At 33.1% G+C, this 15,063-nt stretch overlaps 1 protein-coding gene and 1 pseudogene across 1 annotated transcript; one reads left to right on the forward strand and one right to left on the reverse strand.

The window, feature by feature from the left end:
- The first annotated feature begins 189 nt into the window (after positions 1 to 189).
- Positions 190 to 14,161, forward strand: LOC140058269 (uncharacterized). Its single transcript, XM_072103834.1, has 18 exons — positions 190 to 201; positions 332 to 448; positions 2,490 to 2,826; positions 3,388 to 3,586; positions 3,878 to 3,945; positions 4,218 to 4,835; positions 5,472 to 5,726; positions 6,688 to 6,797; positions 7,289 to 7,481; positions 8,007 to 8,120; positions 8,314 to 8,441; positions 9,704 to 9,850; positions 10,041 to 10,595; positions 10,793 to 10,945; positions 11,500 to 11,618; positions 11,877 to 12,139; positions 12,900 to 12,966; positions 13,200 to 14,161. Exons 1-18 carry the CDS (start codon positions 190 to 192, stop codon positions 13,708 to 13,710), a joined length of 3,966 nt encoding a protein of 1,321 aa, XP_071959935.1. The 3' UTR covers positions 13,711 to 14,161.
- LOC140059652 (5S ribosomal RNA) lies at positions 9,497 to 9,616 on the reverse strand (annotated as a pseudogene).
- Positions 14,162 to 15,063: the final 902 nt, after the last annotated feature.

Raw genomic sequence — 15,063 nt, forward strand, 5'->3', positions numbered from 1 at the left:
AAGCAAACTAGCCTTATATAGTTTGGAGGTTTGCATGGCGAAATCAAATGTTGACTCCTGAGGACGATCAAAGCATATTGATCGAAACGTCGAGAAACTCAACAGTTATTTTCAGAACTAACATACGTGGTTTACCGCAAACTTTATATCAACAAAATAACCTTCCTTTATAACAACATTATGATTACTATGGTTATATATGTAATAATGATAATGACAATGTCGAATTTAATTTGAATGAAAGATTGTAAATGTACAGTCTGTCAATGCTTTTCAAAACTGTTATAGTAGTATGTATTTTAATCACATTATATAAAATATTTTGTTGTAGATTGAGATTGATATCTCTGAATACTTTGGAAATGAGATTAGAGAAACTGGAACGCTGTTTGTAGCATTACTTTCATCGGATCCAACTGTTATTGAAATACCTGTTATTCATTTCAGGGTAAGATTATTTTTACATTCTTTTTATTGTTATGTAAGTATATGGTACAGTAATTTAGTAAATGCAACATTTTTAGCCTTGTGGCTACTTGCTGTAAGTTTTATACCAGAATAAATAAATAAATAAATAAATAAATAAAAATACGCAATTACTACTCATTACGTCTTATTGTATCATTGACATCGTCCACGTCATTTTGTTGTGCTTTGTTTTTTTTCACCCGTTTCTCGGCAACGAATCTAAATTTCTCCCAGTATCACCTAGTACCATGATACCATAACCTAACTCTTAATCTAACGTCGCATGATTCAGGCAGGCACACAAGTGATACTGGTACACATGGAATTCTGCATATTATTGTATGTAGATCTACATCTCTATAAAGATGCACATATATTTTTTGTTTTTTTTCTCCAGACACAGCTATATTTCTTATTATTTCCATTATAATACTACATAACTGTACATAATTCTTGTTTTCTGAATTAATAAAAGCAAGAAAAGTCATTATTCCACTCTTTGATATAAAGCTGATTAGATTCTGATTTTATTGAAATTTAATTTTCACTGTGTAATGAGCCCTATGTTATTATAATCTATATATAAATTTACGTAAGGGCAAAATTCGGTAAATCGCACCTTACTTTTAGAATTTTTACTCGATGGTATATAAAGTTGGTTCGTACTTTTGATACTGATTTTAACCACCTGATGTAGCCCTGTTTACTAATTAAATTATGTTAGATAATTAGTTATTGACGATTAAAACGAATTTAGGTTCAACGATTTGCCCCAAATAGGGGTGCTTTCCGATCGTGGTATACACTGTCTAATGGATGTCCATCTTGAAAAATACCCGCCACAAAATTGCGAGGAGGCTTCGCATTTTCCTATCTCCTCCTACGATAATTGTTTTTAATAGCTGAAAACCCGTTGAACAGCTCGAGTACAGTATCATAATGTTGAAGACAGGCCGATTTTCTTAAAAAAATACTATTTTGATAGATTTAATATACGTTTATATAAATGTATTGATTTGCAATGAATGGAACATCATTCCAATCTCTGTGTCGTTCCACAAGTGTCTATTCCCTCAGGCGTCGTAAAGGAAAGTACTGTATACTCATAACAGAAATTCGATCCATTTTTTGTTTCAATCTGTGCTGCAGAGGTTGGATATCAAATCTTTATTATTGCAGTTAAACCACCCATAACATCACCCTTCCCTCTCACTGGCATGAGTAGCGTTGTAAAGACATAGTAGAGCTTGATAGGCTTACGGTGCATCATATGCCCTAAACGCAAAACAACTTTGGTGGGTAGGGTAGGAACCAACTTAAGTATGACTTGGCTCTAAGAAACAATTAAAAACCATTAGGCCTACTAATTCAGTTGAATTAGATAATTTAATATTTATTGACGATTAAATCGAATTTATGATTTTCCCCGAATAGAGGTGGTTTTCACAAATTGTTTTACATTATATAAACATACACGTCGTAGTGATGTATCGTTACATGTACTGCTATTTCAATCTACTAGGACGGTGATACTGATATTTTCCAACAAAGTATTACATCGCAATGTTTTACTGTGTTTAGTGGTATATTATTTGTAAAACATGAAAACAATTAATATTTTGTTACTAAATGGATAAAGAATATATTTAAAAATTGTTCCTCTTTGCACCCATCCTCTTCCCCATCCCTCACCCCTAATGTTAAATTACTATTACAAAACACAAATTAAGTTTGTTTAAATTTGACTTAACAATTGGTCTCATTTTTTGACAATCTCTTTCGGAAGTAATTCCCAGGGTGCTAATTTTAGTTGAGTACATAAATCAGTGTCTATTTATTCGTTCCTGTGTAAACGACATGTATTATTGTACGTACATTTGAAATCGTCAGTTTTTTAACGCTGAAATTATTATATATTCGAGAACCATCTGTGGGCACGACCTAGATGATACGCGAGCGAAGCGAGCGTACCATCTAGTATTAATAATTTATTAATATAATAAAACCAATATATTTTTCAGGTATATTTTGAAAAAGAGGTGGAATCAATGATCTTAGAGAAAAACCTGTCTGATATATTCAGTGTTGTTCAAAATGAGCCTCAAGACGTCTGGTTATCATTTCTTCCTGATGGCGACACAGAACACATTCTACTACCATCGTTCTCGTGTTTCATTGAAGAATCGTCTTGCTTCACCATGACAACAAGGTTATTTATTCCGCACTGTGATGATCTTGATTCTAAATGCCTTGACATATATGCAGAATGGGTACAAGCCACTGACGACTCGAGAGATTACAATTGCGGGATAGCTTCGATTGATACTGTTGTTGAACCATTGTTTGACCAGTGTCTTGGTAAGTAGGCCTAGGCCTATATCAAACACCTGTTGCATAGTTCAATCATTGTCTATTGCCGTTAATTTGTACTGCTGTTTCTCTCTGAAATTATTATTATGATACTTAAAATTATACAAAAATTATATCTCCCTAGATTTAAATAAGCACGCACTAAAATTATAATGAATGTCATTTACTTCACGATTATTTACATTTCTGCATTTATAGGTAAATTTAAGAAAATTTAGTGGGCCTATAAGCAAAATGTACGTACAAAAGTGTCGATCTTTAACAAATGTAAAACGCTGCCGTGTAATTTGCATATTGAATCGTCCCAAGCTTTACTGGCCTCAACAACACGTGCCTCAACATACAGAATAGGAGTTGTTTTGCTTGTTAATGTTCGAATGTAATTACTTACTGTATCAAATGATTGCCTCGAACTGCGCCCCGTAGGCTGTATAATAATAATAATAATAATAATAACAATAATTGTTCACGTTTTTTTTCTGTTGATAAATATATCTAACCATGTATATTCTTAAAACACGTTTTGTAATTATATTGTTTTTTCATTAGTTGCACCAATTATTACATCCGTCAGTGGCTCGATGAGCATCAGTTTAGAAGAAAGTGTCACATTATACTGTGTGGCGTCTGGAGTTCCATCAGCAACTGTCCAATGGGCAACGGTTACTGATTCAGGTGAATACGTACCTGTTACAGCGCCTTCTACCGCTCAGTCAGTGTACGAAATAATGGATTTTTCTGAAACAACGTAAGTGTGGTTTTTTTTAGTGAATTGTATTTCTAATATATTTAATGTTAAAATATTTTTTTTTTAAACTATCGATAATTTGCTTTACGTTATGTAAAATTTAATTTGTTGATATTTTTCGTGTTGACTTCCTCAATAATTTTATTTTAAGAAATTTTAAACTATTTATATCAATTTCATTAAAATAGTTACTATCATCATGACTTGAACATATTTTAATTAATAACTTTTGGTTATCTTACCTTGCTGCTATTTTGTAGATATGTAAATGTTAATGCATTTATATTCTAGATATGTGTGTCAAGTTGGAAATATAGCGGATACAGAACAAAGTGAAAATGTAATTATTTCAGTAGAAGGTAAAAATAAAACCGTATGCGATTCTAGTGGAAAACAAAGGCGCTTTAAAACTGGTTTTGATTTAAATAAGATGGCCTCAACTATTTGATTACAAGTAAGCGGCTTCTTGGAAGGATGGCGGCCTGTACTGTTGTATTGTTCTTTTCTGTACTGTTGTGCATGCGTAAAATGTTAAACTAATGACAGGGCTACTATTATTCATTTTAGTATTTATGCTTGTGCATACTTACATCATCATAATCAAAAGTTTTTTTTCATCCAATATTTTCAGACGGTTCCTGTACAAATTATTATGCGGCAACTCGAAGCTTTTTCCAATCCATGCCAGAATGCTACAATATGACTATGACCTTTATCCCGCCAACTAGTCAACGTGGAGGTTCTCTTTACATTAATAATTTTGTTCAAGGATCTGTTTTATACAGTGTTTCATTCCCATCGTCTAATATTGTCATCGGTAGAGGACTAGAGTTTGGAGAGGGCTCTTTCAGTTCTAGAGTAACAGTCTATGAAGACGTCATTACCTCCATAGAAATCACTATATTGAATCTAAATACAGGTGTTACTATCTATGCTGAAACCTTTGACGGTATAATAATTACTCCTGAACCAGACATATTTCAAATTGACCTGACATTTGATCAACCAATCAAAATCAACAGCACGTCTACGTATGAGATAGAGTTGTCTATTCGTTCGGAACCAGACGTTGGCCTGTCAAACGAGGCAATCTCAGTGAATGGTTTTACTTGTGAAAAAAGCTCACCCGAATGTTTGCAATTCTTAAGTGACTGGAACAGACTCGTGCTAGACCAGGTTGGTGCTGGTTGCAGTCGGACAGACGTCGAATTTCCCTCACTTAAACTTTGCTTCGGAGAGTTCTTTGAAGGTATGTTTATGCGCGTTGTTTATATAACTAGGCCAACTATTTAAAGATATTTAATATGACCCCTGTATGTTGAATATTATTTTAATGTTACTAGTTATTCATTCTGACCAAAATGAAAACTGCAATAAAGCAAAACATAGTCAAATTGACTTCCAGTCAATTTTTTTTTGGTTGAATTTAACGGTTTATTTGTCTTTTTATAAATGAAAACATTAGTTAGTGTTTTTTAGTACTTGATTAAAACTAAGAAATGTCCTATTCAAAAACTTTTTTTTAATAATCTTCATTTTTCTTGTTTTTTAGACAATACATATTTAAAACATACATGATTACAAATACACCCTCCCCCCTCTTTTTATTAACTTACTGTACGTTTGGTACAGTTTATGACATTTTTTTATCAATAAAAAAAACCCATTACACTACTTTACAATTTAAGCCTGTTTTCCTAAATGCAATATTCATTTGATTCGATACATTATTTGTGTGCGCTCATTCGTTTATTAATATTTCATTCCACTTCATGTGGTGCAAAATTGCATAGCAAATCAGAGTTCGTGAATGTTCGCCTAGTACATTATAATGCTTAATACATTTAAAAACAATTTTGTTAATTTGTGTCAATTTTATTTTCAGATCCTGAAGTGGTACGTCATCCTGAATCGCAAGCTGCTGAAGTGGGCATGGCAGCTATATTAGAATGCAATATAGAGAACGTTGAGTTTTATGAATGGTTTAAAAACGGCGGCCGTATCGCTAGTGGTGCTGATGGTCCTGTTTACAACGTACAGCTAGACCAAGGTCAGAATCAGGGCGACTATTCCTGTTTTGGATATAGATCTCAGGATAGGAAAGATGCAAAATCAAACTCTGCAACCGTTCTAATCTCGGGTAAGTCTGACCTACTGCTAAATAATAAGATTATAATTACTTTAGGTTTCCGTATACTGCACTTAAACACAAATCAGAAACGAGTTATGATGTTATTAGTGAGGTTTTGCAACCTTACAAATACGATATCGAAAACGGATACGGTTCACATTTGTGAAAGTTTTGAGCTGATCCCCATATCATATTCGTAAAGCGTATTCGTGTTGACGAATATCACCAGTCATATTCGTAAGTACAAAACAAGTATAGTTTTGATCTATTTTGCATTTGAATCAGGAATTTATGATTATAATATAATTATAGATTTATTAAAAGTAATTTACTAAAGTAATTTACTAAAATGATGCCAGGTCAATTTTGATAAATAGCAGTTTTAAAGTCCTTACTCGCTTTGATGTTACGCTATGCCGAGGCAGTCAAGAAACATGTACATGCGCTTTGCCCTCAATATTTCTTTGCCATGCGAAACAGATTTTTACTGGCTTACGCGTACGAAAACGAATACGTGTGCGTGACGTATCCGTTTTCGTTATCGTATTCGTAAGATTGTGAAACCTCTCTATTATCGTAAATGTAAGTCAATTGTCACATGCTATTCTAAAGTTTGAAAATATTTACTATTCATTTTTCTATCGTTCCTACCTGAACAAAAAACCTGACATACTTTATATCAATTGTAATACCGTAACAACTATTTATGTATATACGAAGCAATAGTGTTTTTATAAAACATTACCACTTTCTTTCTGGCTGTTCCATTATATCACTTGTTTATGTTTATTTTATTTGTATTTACATTGAGATCAGCCACTGATACCAACATCATTTAATAACTAACATTATTATGAACTATTTACTTGGGCGTTTCTAAGAATAATTATTAATGACACTGTTTTGATATTAAGTATATTGTATTCTTCGTCTTCTTACATTTTCATTCTCATTCAATATTTTTCATTAGGTCTGGCTACTTTTAGAGCACTCGCTAGATTCAACATTCCTTTCGAAGATGACTATGCAGACAGAGAAAGTCTGGCATTCAAAAATTTCACAGATGCGTTGGAAGCTACTGTAAGTACATTTGAACGGTTACCGGTTTTGGCTCTTCATCAAAATACTATTGTCGACAAAAAATATAAATAATAAATATGCAAGATGTTTTATAGATAACAATCAAGAATATTAATGGTAAATGATACTTGACTGTACAGAAAATAATATTCTTAAACTATACAGAACAAAATTATGTTAAAAGGTGTTCAGCAAAAATTTAGTTATAGACAAATAAGATATATGAATATACATTAACTACACATTTAGTAGATAGTAAAATAGATAGATAGCTAAATAGATATTAATAGAGGGCAGCCGACAATCTCAATGTTTGCGCTGTCCAACTTTCATCACGTCTAAAAATGATTGTGTTTTGAGAAAGTACTGTGCATACATTTCCGATTCCGATAATGTTTAGAACAATTTTGGATCAAAAACATAGTATTTACTATTTGTGTAATGTATGTATTACTTATTGATAGTAACGAATACAAATATATTTATTTCAGTTGTCTGCAAGCCTGCCTCAATCATTTGAATTCTTCGTCACGAGTCTGGAATCCGGGAGTGTCATTGCTAATATGGATTTATACTTCAACCAAGCCCAAAACGCAACCACTTACAGTTCTATGATAAATGATTCCCTAACTACATTGGAAGGGTATGAGACGGACCCTGAATCTGTTGTTGTTACAAGTATATGTAAGTACATATTAGGCCTATAAGGTTGAAGATAAAGTAATGTATTATATAAACATGTTGTAACCCAAAACACTATCGCATAATAATATTGTATTGCCACATGATTTAATTAATTGTCACTATGCATGTAGTAACATTGTTTATTTCCAAATTAATATAATATTCAATATTTTTAAGAGTGCTGTTTCTATATTATAATGGTTAGTACATTAAGTTTTATTTATGAAAAAATCTTTTTTGAAAATGTTAGATATTTTGTCCCCAAAACATGAAAACAAAATTTAATTCAAAAAACTTTCAATAGGTCATCTTAATTCACTTCGACCGGAACAAATATTTGTTAATGAAAATATGTTTTTTCCGATTCGACCTCTTCTATTGTCAGAATCTGTCGTCTCACTTGGCGTCTCATAGATAGAAATAGAATCTGTCGTCTCGCTTGGCGTCTCATAGAGAGAAATTAATAATGCAAAATATATAAAATATTCATTCTAATTATGAAATGTTTTCTTTTTTTTAATTAAGCATCTTGTGTTGGAGAGGACATTGTGATTGATGGCACTTTGTACACTTTTGAAGATGCTCCACTTGGTGTCACTGCAGATTCGTTACAAGATTGTCCGCTATATTCAGACCAAGGTAAATAACAAGACTATTAAATGCTGTTATTCTATAATTGTAACTTAGGAATATCATGGAGTAATAATAAGTTTATTATCAATAGTATTATGCCTACTCCATGGTAATATGCCACGTTATCTCTACTGAATGCGCACAGTACATTATTGCATACAATACAATACAATTTTTGTTTTCATTTTGTTTACATTAGGCAAAACTGTTTCTCTTGCGACCCGATACTGTGGTGGAGACTTCGTATCAGGAGCTCTATGGGAATCCATCGTTATCACAGACTGTTACATTGGAACGACTTCAATGCAAATACAAATGATAGATGAGGTATCAATAACTTTTTTTTAAATGTATAGATATAATAGAGAAGTTTGGATAATATGTTCTTTTCTACATTAATCAACTACATTGAGTACGGTTTTTGAAGGTGTTGATTGTCTCTGAAATGACAAATCTTTCTTTCATTTACTAACAAAGTTATTCACATTTTAAATATAAATAAAACATAATATATCAAGGAAGAATAATAGTTAATAAACGAGGGCAACCTTTCTAAACTTAATAATATATAAAACATTTTTTAAACTTCTCAAATATAATTCACTTTTGAAACACGAAAATAATTACCTTAAACAAACACATAATATTCTTTCTTTTTTAAATGCTGAGTTTCATAACAACATTAATTCCACATCTTTGCACCAGAATACCATTCCCATAGAATTTTGTTCGATATTTTGGTATAGGCCTACACAAAATTGTGACCTTGTTGAATAATGAAAATTAATGAACAAAAATATTGAAAAGTTGGAGGTTCACCATGTATACTTTCATGACAAATAAAGTAGTTAAATACTGATATTGTTGATTTATTCTAAGTTCTTTAAATAATAATGATGTGGATGCTAATCTATCCGAATAACTCAATTTGCGTAGATGTACTGTTTCCTCAATCTTCTAATGCAAATGATATATGCGGTAAAATAAATTATATAAAAGCACGAGAATGGTTGTAGTAAGATTGTTATAATGAACTTTCCCTGTAAGTTTATGTCTATATCTCCTCTGGAAAATTGTTCCAATACGTAATCACTTCACGTAATAACTTCTAGCTCAGACCGGTGCTTATTTATTTATTTTATTTTATTCAATCAAAACCAACAGCGATGATTACCGCCACTAACAGGTTTTATACAAACAAAGTCAGGACTGTTTAAAGCACCTTGATCGGTCCTAACATTGATCAAGGGCTTCTCTCGTCCTGTGCCCACCTTGACCAGAGGAAAGGCATAAGCCAATACGTCTGAGACAGATACTAGATGCAGGGCCTGCCATAAGAGTCAGCAGTGCTGATTTCAAACGCCTAACGGTACCCCCAGCTTCATATACAGAACCCGATATTCCCAGATGGTCTCCCATCCAAGCTCAGTAACCAGGCCCAACGTTGCTTAACTTCGGTGATCTGACGAGAACCGGTGTTTCAACATGGTAAAGCCGTACTTTGAGAGTAGGTTTGACTTGATATGTCAAATTGTATTTCACAGTGTTGGTAGCATTTTTAGGAAATTATGTATTTACTGATTTTGTAGATTGAAGTTACAGAAGAGAATGGCGGAGACGTAGCCGAGGCTCTTGCAGAAGTCACCAGCAATACGGAAGATCTCGATGAAGAAGCGGTTGATACAATTGCAGATATTTTAGAAGACATTGTTGATCTTGAGATGCCTGACGAAATGGTATTTATTTTTTTTTGTATATCAAACCTTAAGAAGTAGACGGCCACAACTGGATTAACATTCTTTGAAAATAGGCCTAGTGGTGACCCAATAGGCCATAATGAGATTGATATACCACCTTGTAAAATATTCTTCACTATGACATAATTATTACAATGGAATTTGTGAATCTAAACATTATTATTTACAGATAACATTAAATGTTGTTGAAGTTGTCGATAACATCATCGATTCTAACATACTCGATTCATCAATGAGGGAAACGGCATCGTCATTTGTGACGTCATTAGAAAGACAACTTGCAACAGTGGCAGCAGCAGGCATGAACTTCACCAGTGTACAACCACATGTTGGCGTGGTGACTTTAGCAGTAAGCCCAGAATCTCTAGTAAACGGGCTAGCATACGTTGCTTTCTCTGACGGCGACTCGCTCAAGGACGCTTTTGAACCAGACGATGTAAAAACGTATTACGAGAAGACATTTCCTTTTGAAATGGTGGGGGCGTCAATCGCACTTCCGCCTGAGATCGTCTCACTTAGCCAAGAACAAACAGGAGAAGATGAGATCAGAGTATATTTTACAGTGTACCAAAACAGTTCGTTGTTCATTTCAAACAGCTTAGGTAACGCGTCTGGAGAAGGATTTACGCGCCAAGTTGGCAGTCAGATTATTTCAGCCACAATAGAAGCAGTCAAGATTGATGGACTGTTGACACCAATAAAAGCCGCTTTTCTACCACGCTTTGTAAGTGCTTTATACACACGCTTACTTATAATTTCATATTACAAGAGATGTATTAGTAAAGTATTTTACTAATTTACTAACTAATCTATTTCTAAAGTCTACTTCTCTTTCTTTCAGTTGTGTTTACTTTGACAAAAACATTTCAAATCTTTTTACCGATTGGAGATTTGTAAATTCATATTTTTATTTTCTTTTAGGAAACTGCTAATAATACAGAATGTGTATTCTGGGATTTCTCACTTGATAATGGAATAGGCGATTGGTCAAGCGAAGGATGTGAGCTAGATGGAACAACTGACGACCGTGTTGTATGCTTATGTGATCATCTTACAAATTTTGCTATTCTTGTTGTAAGTCACTATTATTTTTTTTTACCATTAAGTGACATCATTTAGCTTATCTTTTGCATTTGGGCGCAAACACTTGGCCTTTATTTTCTTTTATTTGAAAGATATTGGTTTTACACGTCAATCACGGTCAATGTTGTACGATATTTAGCATGAGACAAGAATGTGGTCGACTAGGCCTACGTTTATCCATGGATAATTCTCCATGATTGAACATATTGTTTTCCCGGAAAAATATAGAAAGTAAAGAGCAAGATCAATGGGAATATCTAAGATCTTGAAAAATCACAGAACAAATGTTTACTTATTAGTATGTGATAAAGAAACATCAGTATCAATGTATTTTTCTACAACATAACAGGTAAATAATTAAAAATACACCTGCATCGGATCGGTTATTGTACCAGAGATCGTTAAACGTGATTAAAGAATTTAATGTATACGTATGGAAGGCAAAAAGGGTCTTTGAATACATATTTCTATTGGAGGAATAGCATATCTAAAAGTATTCTACAGTAATATTGCAATAATATGTTAACGAATGCTTTCTTTTACAGGATTATTACGAACCTAAAGATTCTGCGTTTCACGATGCCTTAACTATCATCAGTTTAATCGGATGCATCGTGTCTATTGTGTGTTTAGCAGTTACAATAGCTACGTATTTATACTTTAAGTAAGTATTCCGCATGAAAATACAGTATACAATGTCCTTCAGGCGTGTCACTTCAATAGTGGCATTTCCAACGTAGTAGTAGTAGTGTAGTGTTTTCCGGGTATCTCTTATTAGAGATTCCTTCTTAAATGTCTTAAGTAAGTGTTTCTACTGTATGTGAACATGAATACCATTTTTGTAAACACATACTAGTTCATTGGTATAGTTCTCTGGTTAATAGTAATACATATTCATTTTAATGTTCTTGCTTTATTGCAGACAATTTCGAAGTAAACGTCCTCAGAAGATCCTCATAAACCTGTCACTATCTTTGCTACTCCTTTACCTCGTGTTTGCAATTGGTATTGAGCAGACAGGTTCTAGAAATGGATGCATCGCTGTAGCAGCGCTGATTCATTACTTTGGACTGGCCTCTATTTTCTGGATGTCAATCGAAGCTGTAAACATGTACCTTATGTTCGTCAAAGTTTTTTACGATGATATCGAACACTTTATGCTGAAAGTATGTTTAGCAGGATACGGTAAATGCTTTTTTTAATCATATTCAATGATTCAAGCAGAATATTGTAATGTAGTGATATAGATTTATAATTGAAAAAATCAACCTTAATATCACAATTCAATTGAGTTCACCAATTTGCCCCAGAAAGGTCCAGTGAAGAAATTGTACAGATGTTTAAATGTCCATTAGGCATAATAATTAGTTCCCCAAAGAAAACAGTTGACTTGACATATGATCTTTTTTTAAGCACATATTTGACAGGGCCAATTTGTCATTGTAACCACCCAGATACAATTAATCAATCTTTCTAAAAGGTACCTAGATAAACTTAGGACCAATGGTTAAGCTCAGAGATAATTTAATGACATATGCTAATGACATATGCTAATGAGCAGAAGACGATATACCCCCAAGTTTCAGAAGAGCCCAGACACAACACCTAACAGACATTTCTCGGAACACACACTTTACAGACACTTCATCAGAAGCACATCTACAGCCATGCCTCACTTACAGCATCACTTATACTTTGTTCCTGTTTCTTTATTACCGTATTATCCTGTGTCATGTTATCCTGCATTATCCTGTATTATATCGTGTATTATACCGTATTACTGAATAAACAACTGTGATATTTCACTCAACCAAATCAATATAGCAAAACCTCACACATTATATAACAATATTGACCAAATTGAATAAAACATGCCGAACACTCGTAGATTGTGTCTTTTCTAAATATTTTTCTTTCACCAATATTTATGTTCTGTTGTTTTTAGGATTTCCTCTGGTGATTGTTGCAGTTTGTTTAGGTGTTGATGTTGATCACTATGCGAATGAAAACTAGTAAGTATCACAAATCAACGTATAGTAATAAACCGGTGGATAAAACCATCAATTTAGCGCCATTTTAAAGACTGGATCCCACTTCATGGAGGAAACCCAAGAACATAACCCAAACTCAAGTACTGTAATTTAATCACAAGTTATAAAGCAGGCTATAGGTCTTCAATCATCTTCTTCGTTTGATAAACATATGTTGCTTTTTTAAATTAAGTAACAATCATTCTTTTTTGCAGCTGTTTCATTCCTTCTGGGAATGTTCGCAACTATGGCTTCATTCTGATCATCGGCATACTACTTCTGTTTAATGTCGTTGTATTCATTTTAGTAATGCGTACATTGACATGCGGAAGAAAGATTGCCAAAACAGTTGATCAAACGAAGAGAGAGATAGTCATGAAACGTCTGCAGAACGCTATCGCGGTGTCTGTACTTCTAGGCCTAACATGGGTTTTTGGATTCCTCGCAATCGATGCAGATTCGACCTCTCGCGACGCGTTTCAGTTGTTATTCTGTATCTTTAACTCTCTGCAAGGCCTCTTCATTTTTCTGTTGTTCTGTGTTCGCCAGAAAGATATTCGTGACGCGTGGAAGACATGTTGCAAAGAAAGTGACAGAGCTAAGCGAGCTAAGTACGCTACCGATACTAGTAACAGCAAGGGTAAAGTCAAAGACCAGAGTATTCCACTGACAGGAGACTCTACACACAGTACAAATACTGCTAGTAAAAACATCGAGAATGTGTAAAACCCACGTAGTAACATTTTTGAATGATATTCTAGGCCTAAATTTCTGCCATAACTGACTTGTAAATTATGGGCCTTGCATGATTTATGTTTGGTTACGTAAATGCACGATGTTCTCGTGTCAATCTATGACCTTGAACGCCTCGCTAAGTAATACGCGTAGCCGTTCAGTGAGATGAGAGCGTTTAGTTGATGGAACCTTCTAGATATACGCATATCACGTGTACTTAATACGCACTACACTTGACTAATTCCCGTGGGGTTTCTCTGTATATGTACACAAGAATGTATTTCTTTTCCGCTTGCCCCTAACGAACAAAATATGGGAAACAAAACTAATACGATTTGGCGTAATCGTAATCATAATATTCTATAATTGAAGGTACAGTATGGTTTTTTTCTCGTGTGTACTGATTTATTTGTCGTTTTAACACAATGTTATGTAAACTTATAGGCGCACAATGTATATTTTATTAGGGAACAGTACCGTAGTAAATCGGATTGTTTTTGTCAGAATTAATAGTTTAACATTACTGTATAATTATACTGTACCATTTTAATTTATAATAATATCATTGTTCTTTGAATTTTAGATAGTTATAAATAGATGTACATATATTCCAATATTTACCTCTTAAGGAATCTTCCATTTTATTTCATAACTATTAGATACTATTTTCTATATAATTTTTTAAAGATCATTGTTTTATAAATACACATTTATAGTCTTTGTAACTAATTATGACGTCATACTAAACTTTTATATGCATATAATTATATTCTGTTTCATGTTTGTCTACAATCATTTCTTTTAACTTTTCTTTCATTATTTAGATGTATCTAGTCTGTGTATGTAACACATTATTCACTATGTTGACGTTTTAAGATCATTGTTGTGTACATCATAATCATTGTAATCAATGTGTGACGTAATACTACATTTGTAACCTAAACAGGTCACCATTGTCTTATAATTATTGTTATTTTTAAATAAATTGAATAAAATGTTAAATAAAGAACAGTATGCCTTCTTGTTCGTCAAACAAATCGTGTTCCAGTAGCCAAAACAGTGTTCGTTATACTTTCGATTTTTAAAAAATTCATTAAAGATGTATTGCGATCCCCAAAGACTTGAAAAATGAAGATTAATAAAATAAGACTTTGAATAGATTTTTGTAGTTTTAATAAAGTTAATCCATTTCGTAGACAAAAAAAAACCGGAACAAATAAAATGTTTTCACTTATAAAATGAAAAAATAAGTGGTTAAATTCAAACAAAAACTCATTGACTGGCAGCCAATTTGACTACATTTTGCTTTAAATGACAGTTTTTTAGGTAAATGCAGTTTTTTTC

This window comes from Antedon mediterranea, chromosome 9 (genome assembly GCF_964355755.1).
Source record: "Antedon mediterranea chromosome 9, ecAntMedi1.1, whole genome shotgun sequence".
Taxonomy (NCBI): Eukaryota; Metazoa; Echinodermata; class Crinoidea; order Comatulida; family Antedonidae; genus Antedon; species Antedon mediterranea.